A 7,375-nucleotide genomic window follows, 5' to 3' on the forward strand; every position below is an offset into this window, starting at 1 on the left:
TTCTGGGTTCTGTAACCGGTCAGTATACAGCTTTAACAAAAAAAATAAAATAAAAAGATTTTTCGAGGTTATAAATTTAACACATTACTGGAGTACGTTTTACAAGAAAAATTTCAATATGTCATGTTTAGATAATTGTGTTACTTGCCATTTCTTCGTAAATATTTGTAAAAGATACTATCAGTGCGTGTATTATGTCAACGACCTGTATACAGTCGTATAATAATCATGTTTTCACAATTACGTACATGCGTTGATGTTTATTTCTCACCTCGTTTTCTTAAGGGCATAATTACTCCTTTATGTCCTTGTGGGATTGTCACGCATGGAAACAGCAACACAAAAGTTTCACCCTCATCTGCTGTCAGTGTCTTTGAGAAAGTGTCACCTGCTAAAGCAACAAATTCCTGCTCGGTCCGTTGATGTAGATGTAAAAGCGAATAGAATGGCAGCTCTCGGGGTCGTTGCTTGTAATTGTCAAGTTAAACAGGAAGAGACACGCGCCGAAACATCTTGCAGAAGAAAACACATGCTGAGCGCATGATTGTCGCACATGAGAAATAAATCCATAATCCGATAGAAAGAGTGGAGTGTGATCGAGTGCACCTTGGTGTGGATGAGTCCATAAGAAATGCTCTCCAGTGTCTGAATGTGTTCTCGGTATTGAGCTCTCTGAGGATTATTTAGCTGGAATATTCGCGCAACCACCGACTCCTTAAATGCCTTTGGTGTTTAACTACATAAACCTAATTCAGTCACGCTGTCCATAACATAACCCATACAGTCCTGACAAACATTAAAGGCGCAGTGACTAACTAAACTAAATCTAACCACTAGTTTTTGCCCCAAAGGGCCATATACATCAAATTAGAAAGGCTATCCAGTACATGGCTTGTCTTGGATTAGATTCAGTCCGCATATGCTGATCAAGCATTATTTTAAATCCTTAAACTGCCAATATGGAGATCCAGCAACAGTTCGAGGAATAAATAAGCATGACATCCTGGTATCTCATATGCCTGTGCAAGTTGAATGATGCATGCTTGTAAACATTTCTTCAAGAACAACTTGTTCTATACATAGAAAGACGTTGACGTGTTTTATGTTTTAGATTCTGATCCTTGGACAGAAAGAAAATGAAAATTGGAGACTTTGATGATCATCTTGCTGTTTGATAAACGCAATCCAGTTTCATGTCACTTCAAGAACCAAGAAAAAACCATCCCCATACAGGCAAACTGGTGTGAAATCCAGATCTCAAGGCAGACACAGAAGGCAGATTTAACTAAACAAGGCAGGATGTATTCCCCCCAAGAAACAGCAGCCTGTCTGTGCGACGCCTGTCGGAAAACACCTGCAAGTTTCATCCAGCTTTCCGATAACGCATGGCTCCACAATTGCCTCTGTAATTAAGCCAACCTGAGCAAATATATCCCAAAGGTCCTCGTCAAACGTCCCGATAGGCAGTTAAGAACAACTTCACCTCCTTTCCAGTCATTTTTTCTGTCAATCTTTACGGCATCTTTTGCCAAAGCTGGTTTGCAGACTCTCTCTACGGTGGGTGCAGTATCACCAGCAGCAGCAGCAGCATCATCACCAGTTTCGCCTTAGCAACGAGAGGGTTGACCCGCGGGGATTGACAGGGCGCGTCCTCCAATGGCGTTCGTTCATTCGGTCAGTTGGCGCACGCACGGACCAATAGGAATCGCCGTATTGTTCCTGGATCTCGGGGTGAGAGTTGACTGGAACATGTGGTTAGACATGGCTGCGCCCTGCTGGCATTGAGGACCGTGACTGTTGAACACGGGATGGAATAGTTTAGCGCTTTTTTGAAAGCTGTTTCGTGGGTAAGTAGCAATTCTACGATGTTTAAATGCGGTAGTCACCATGTGCAAATGAAGTTGTCAATAAACAGACAGTATTACGACTGTGTGTGACATTCAGCTACACATCAACACAGAGGTAAAGCAAACCAGCTGTCATTCGGATGAATGAGTTATTGGTTTGACTGTTGCGACGCATCTCTTGCTTAAACGCCGTCTTATTCAAATATGTCCTCTACAGAGGATTAATATGAATTTCATGGATACCCAGATAGCAGGCTAGCATTTATAATTTGTAAATAATAAACAATATATAGTTACTATATAAACAAAAATATCCCTTGTAAGTTTATAAACGGACTCATGAATTATCCGCTTATAAAAGTCAATAATTATATATGTTGAGTTATTATTAATATTTTTCTGAAATGGAAATTAATCGTACGCTGCAGGTTTTCCTCTGACAAAGCAACCGTTGATATTCAAACAGCGAATTTCGCGCTTCAGGCCAATGATGTTTACATGTTGCCCATGAATTTGGGCAAATGAAACAAATTCAAATGAAAATTAAATATATACATTTTTAGAAAGCTGTCACAATGTTAAAAGGTCGACTGTCTCCTACGAGTCAATTTGTTTATATTAAAACATCTGTATTCTGTATCTCTTTTTAGATCAACATGACAGACAACGGGGTGTTTGAGAAAGAGTCAGGCCAAGGCCAGACAGTATCCAGGGCGATGATTATTGAAATAATGAATAAGAAGTTTGAAAAGCTCCCTGATATCGACAAGTAAGTTGATTTCACATCATACACAGTATGTCACAACTTTGTTTCCCTTACTTAAGTTAGCTGACGAAAGTTCCCTGTTTTAACCCCAACAGAAAACTCTTTTCATACGGTCACATATATTTGGCTGGCAACGCTGGGTTTGCTGGCTTGATTGCCAACAGCTTTTTCAGACGTGTACTCAATGTCACCCAAGGACGATTTACTTCCAGCCTCCCCATGGCTGTTCTTCCCTTTCTGACAACTGCAGCATTTTACACTGCGACTGTAACAAACCCTTTAATGTCAGGTATGGATGCAGTATAGAATGAACATTGGTATTAAGAAGCTTCCATGTGACTCACATCAAGAGTTCAACTTTGACCCCTTTGCCGCTCACCCATCGAAGCGTTAGCCAATCGTCTACAATCTACATTGTAATTGCAGGTGACCTGAACTGCCCTACCTGTACCCTGATAAGAGGGGCTTTGGTTGGTGTAGTTGGTGGTGGCATATATCCCATTTTGTTGGCCTTACCTGTCAACGCTGGTCTTGCAGCCAGGTTTGTCCACATAGTTAGTCCACATATAACGTGACAAGTTATGTATGGCTGATAGTAACTGATCTCCAATTGTCTTGCAGATATAACAGTGCACCAATGCCAGAGAAGGGGAACATGATACGCTTCTGGACAAATGTCAGCAAACCCATTGTAAGGAAGATGTATGTTGTTTTGCTGCTGCAGGGTTTGTTTGGAACCTACTTGAGCTCTAAGCACTTTGACATCTACCTAAAAATGCTGAAAATAACAGATTCTGACAGCGAAGAGCTTCGTGGTTAGCAGTTATTGTTATTTATATTGATGATACTGTAAATCTTTTTGTTAAAATAAGTGAAACACGCTTGCCCAGTGCCATAACCCATTTGTCCTTGGTTTTGATGTCTGATCAATAAATTACATTCACTATACCTTTGTACACTCTGCCCAAAAATTGAAAAGGGAGAAATCTACTGAAAGTTCCAAAAAATAACCTAAATCACAAATTGAGGCACTTGAAAGAATTTAATGTAATTTCTTATACCTCTGAAGTCTTAGAAGTCTGAATAAAGTAAACTACCTGGCAGTTATTTTTCTACAGATGCTAGAGCTTTGCCTAAACAACCATTTGGTTTGTGCATGAAAGGAAAATAAAGTGGATAAAAAGTGGTGCAAACACAACTTTTGCTAATGTGTAACTTATAAAATTATCAAATGGAGAACATGTGGATCAATAATCAGTTTAGCTACTAATAACAAAAACAATGCACTGGGAAACAAGCTTATGGACCTTAATTACAATGTGCATTTGATGCCACAGAGATCTTTTAATACGAGCGAACTTCCTGAAAACAGTTCTGAAATGTAAACAGAAATATCAGCATTGGCTTATAAAATCATAACTCAATTAATTCATAGTGTTCCAGAAGATCTAGATTAATATTGTCATTTGAATTTTTCAGTAACATTTAATTTTACAGCATGTAGCTTTATCTCATTGAAATCATCTTGCAAGCTGTTATCAAGCTACTATCAAAAAGTGTTTCTATATCTGATGCAAAAGTGTTGGAACAGATTCATTATGATGTTTGTTCTATACACTCTGACAGCAGTATGAAGTACCACAAATAAAAATAAATAAAAAATCAACTGCAGTTATACATTTCAGAACTGCTTGGGTTGACCTGCAACACTACAGAGCGTTAGACATGATCAATGGCCCAAACAGAATAACTGTGCATTCGGTTTTTTTTTTTTGTTTGTGTTGTCAGTGTTACCACAGCCCTTAAGGAATTTTGCAGTATACACTTCTATATAAAAGGGAGAAACCACCACCACTCTTTATCCACCCTGAAGAGAGATAAGAAAAGGCTTTTGTAGAGAGCGAAGAAAGTGCTGTCTAAAAAGAGAAGGAGAGTGTAGTTAACATCTTATTAGGACACAAAACAATTTGCATTACTCAAATGAAAATTTATTACATTTCAAAACAGCTGCAGCCATGTGCCTGCACAGTCTTTGGATTTCCATTACATCTCACATATAGATGATCATTCAAAAACCATGACCCTTTGAAAAATGCTGTTTCAGTACATACTTATTCTCATGACAACTGTCAAATAAAGCCCAAGTGCTTTAACAAATCAAAAAGAAACAGATGGATGAGAGACAGGTGTTCAATGTCTTGTGATAAAACATTACTATAAAGAGGAGAGTTTAAACACTCATTTAGATGCTAAATGAGCATGACAGCATCTGACGTCTTTACGGGTGTGATAAAGAATCAGTAAAACTGTAACTTACACTGTTTCAAGTACTACCTTTTTTTAAATTTACCAGGCCATGATGCAAGCTGCTGGTCCCGATTCTTCTGATTTCCCCACAGCAAAATCCACTTTAGCATAAAGAAAAATAAGGGTTCTACATGAAAAACATTCTTTAGAAAAATAGCAATATTTCAGAAAGGGCTCATCTAGTTTCAGCAAAATACAAGCTTGTACTGAAATCAACATCAATGTATCAACAGTGGATAAACAGATACATAACAGATTAGTTTAAGCAGAAGCCCTTTGTGAAACATCACCCGTTTACATAATTTTTAACTTTTTTTTTTTGTTGTTGTCCACTTAACTACTTCCCTCAAAGTCTACTTGAACTGAAATTACATACTACAATTGTGTGATCCAATAAACATCCAAAGTATGTAATTCAAAAAACAATGCTTAATTTCTTTTTGTAGGTTATGTTCAATACTTTAAACCGATAGCAAATGAAAATAAAACACAAAAATTAGTTTATTTACAGTTCATATTGTGCCGTGAACTGGCAAAAAGCATTGTCGTCATCTTAGGAGTTAACCAGTTCTGTGCAGTCTTCTACTTCTTGATCCTTACCATGGATTTCAGCAGTCAAGGATGTTCTGTGACCCAGTCATCCAGCATGGCGGACCAAGCACCTAGAAGAAAACTGTCAACAAGTTTAGCAGTAACTTGTATTGAAAGCAAGTTCAACAGACATGCCATTCAAGCCCTGCACACATTTAAACAGTTAACTCTATATTTGACAACTACTGTCGTCATGTCCCCTCATTTACATCTTGTGCAAATGTTCAGTCTCGGGAAACGTTGAAAAGGTAAAATACTTGACCCTACATTTTATGCGACAAGCTTGAACTCTCTGCACATTTGGTGCAGAATTCCACCGAGACGTGGTCTTTGTCCACATGCAGGCAGATGCCACCTGCAGTATCTTTGTCTTCCACCTTCACCCTCTTCCTCGGCATGGCATAATCGTGGTCGTTCTCGTTGGATTCCTGGAAAAGCGAGGTAGAGAATTTCATGCCGTTCACACCGCTCAATCTAGACAACAGCTGAGCCAGCATGCTCTCATTGGCCAACACGGCTCTCAAGTACCTAGTTTCATTCTCCAACTCTTCCACTCTCTTGTTGAGATTGCCGTTTTCCTGCTTGAGAACACGGTTTTCTGTTGTCAAAGACCCAACTCTCTGTTCCAGGCCACTGACGTATTCTTTCTTCTTTAAACGGTTCATCCTCGCTGCAATGGCATTCTTGTTGATGATGTGACCAGAGACGTCTTGCAGTTTTGACCTCTGGACTGCACCTCTACTGTGGGATGTGGCAACATCAAGTACTGCGCTTTGGTCTGTCTCATCGCTGGTCGTTGTCTGTGATTCAAAGTTGACGAAAGTATCAAGCACATTGTTGTCCAGGTCCCAGTTGAACTCCGAGCCAAGCAGATCATCCAGGCCCCAATCATTGGTGTCGCTTTCTGGGGAAGTTTGCATGTTCGTTTCGCTTGTATTACTGGTTTTCAAAACACCATCAATCTCGTGGGAGGTATTTGTACATTTGATGTCAGCGTTTAGGCTGTTTCTTCCTCTTTTTCTGGTGATCATGGCTGTGTTTCTGGATATTGTGGAAACTGCATAGAAACAAAACATTAGGAAATTAGCAAAAAATAAATAACTGCAACAATCTGCACACAAACGAGCTTATTTTTATTGTATGGGAGAAAACAAAGAAGTTTACAGATATATAATATATATATATATATTACAGATATATGCCAAACCACTGAGAAATGTTCGACTAGAGAAAGCCAAACCAATTTGAAACAAGTTAACACGTCCGAGCTAAAAAAAAAAAAAAAAAATTGGGGCGGGCGAGCGGGCGGGTGAAAACGATCCACATTCTTCCGTACTTTTGTTGTTAGCAAACATCTTTTTTTTAATTATTATTATTATTATTAAAAACGTGCACGTCAATCTATTCTCTTACTTTTAACATAATAATCGATATATGAACAACTCTTAATATCGAATACATCAAAGAATATATCTTTCGCAGTGGTTTTGTTTAGTAGGCCGCAGTAGCGCGCCTTGATCTGCGTGACAAAGCAGTTTCTTCAACCAAAGAAAACGACACATATTTTGTTTATAACCGAAGCAACTTACCTTAAATCGAATGCTGATGTCTTCGGACGTCGATTGGTTGAAGAAAAATGCGAGAAAACTAAATTAACAGGACAGAAAAGATATTTAAGCTCAGACGTTGTAAAGCCAAAGTAGAAGCAACGCGCTTACAACGACACTGAGCGGAACTAAAATGGCGACTCCTCAAGTATCGCGATACTTCACTTAAGCCTCGCTTACAGAGGAGGAGCAACGATTGGGTGTGTTTTCTTTTCAGATTTTCTTTACACAACAAAATGTACGTTTATTTATCACTG

At 38.8% G+C, this 7,375-nt stretch overlaps 3 protein-coding genes across 27 annotated transcripts in view; 1 reads left to right on the plus strand and 2 right to left on the minus strand.

Moving 5' to 3' along the window:
- The window catches only part of dlg2 (discs, large homolog 2 (Drosophila)), a 223,840-nt gene extending 222,266 nt beyond the window's left edge, over nt 1–1,574 (minus strand). For 9 of the 22 annotated variants that reach the window (XR_009273086.1, XR_009273085.1, XM_058788936.1 and 6 more), the window contains exon 1: nt 272–1,470. Coding sequence is in view for 20 of the 22 variants with exons in the window: in XM_058788936.1 (XP_058644919.1) it covers nt 272–290 (19 nt within the window). In the remaining 2 variants the exon portion in view is untranslated. Of the gene's footprint in view, nt 1–271 lie in introns of all 22 variants that reach the window. The other 13 variants (XM_058788916.1, XM_058788922.1, XM_058788921.1 and 10 more) reach the window with 6 other exon arrangements.
- A 146-nt stretch (nt 1,575–1,720) lies between these two features.
- On the plus strand, nt 1,721–4,461 carry tmem126a (transmembrane protein 126A). The gene is made up of 5 exons (XM_058788958.1): nt 1,721–1,847; nt 2,498–2,616; nt 2,709–2,902; nt 3,040–3,154; nt 3,235–4,461. Exons 2-5 carry the CDS (start codon nt 2,504–2,506, stop codon nt 3,431–3,433), a joined length of 621 nt encoding a protein of 206 aa, XP_058644941.1. The 5' UTR covers nt 1,721–1,847; nt 2,498–2,503; the 3' UTR covers nt 3,434–4,461.
- A 118-nt stretch (nt 4,462–4,579) lies between these two features.
- Nucleotides 4,580–7,259, minus strand: crebzf (CREB/ATF bZIP transcription factor). Of its 4 annotated transcripts, none has more exons than XR_009273087.1 (4): nt 7,101–7,259; nt 5,779–6,568; nt 5,430–5,593; nt 4,580–5,021 (listed from the first exon to the last, which is right to left on the minus strand). XR_009273087.1 is itself a non-coding variant. In XM_058788956.1 (4 exons), the coding sequence occupies exons 2-3, from the start codon at nt 6,540–6,542 to the stop codon at nt 5,536–5,538; spliced, it is 822 nt and encodes a 273-aa protein (XP_058644939.1). In that variant the 5' UTR covers nt 6,543–6,568; nt 7,101–7,259; the 3' UTR covers nt 4,580–5,021; nt 5,521–5,535. The 4 variants fall into 4 exon arrangements, 2 of the variants coding, with proteins under 2 accessions (XP_058644939.1, XP_058644938.1); XM_058788956.1 differs by having other exon boundaries at nt 5,521–5,593; XR_009273088.1 differs by having other exon boundaries at nt 5,521–6,568.
- Nucleotides 7,260–7,375: the final 116 nt, after the last annotated feature.

Source organism: Onychostoma macrolepis, chromosome 10 (assembly GCF_012432095.1).
Source record: "Onychostoma macrolepis isolate SWU-2019 chromosome 10, ASM1243209v1, whole genome shotgun sequence".
Classification (NCBI taxonomy): domain Eukaryota; kingdom Metazoa; phylum Chordata; class Actinopteri; order Cypriniformes; family Cyprinidae; genus Onychostoma; species Onychostoma macrolepis.

What these genes read in the sequence shown, in the direction of transcription:
- tmem126a (XM_058788958.1), top strand. Translation starts at nt 2,504, where the DNA reads ATGACAGACAACGGGGTGTTTGAGAAAGAGTCAGGCCAAGGCCAGACA. An exon ending in AAGCTCCCTGATATCGACAA is followed by an intron (nt 2,617 to 2,708) that starts GTAAGTTGATTT and finishes TAACCCCAACAG; the next exon opens with AAAACTCTTTTCATACGGTC. An exon ending in AACAAACCCTTTAATGTCAG is followed by an intron (nt 2,903 to 3,039) that starts GTATGGATGCAG and finishes TTGTAATTGCAG; the next exon opens with GTGACCTGAACTGCCCTACC.
- crebzf (XM_058788956.1), bottom strand. Translation starts at nt 6,542, where the DNA reads ATGATCACCAGAAAAAGAGGAAGAAACAGCCTAAACGCTGACATCAAA. An exon ending in TCAAGCTTGTCGCATAAAAT is followed by an intron (nt 5,594 to 5,778) that starts GTAGGGTCAAGT and finishes ACTTGTTGACAG; the next exon opens with TTTTCTTCTAGGTGCTTGGT.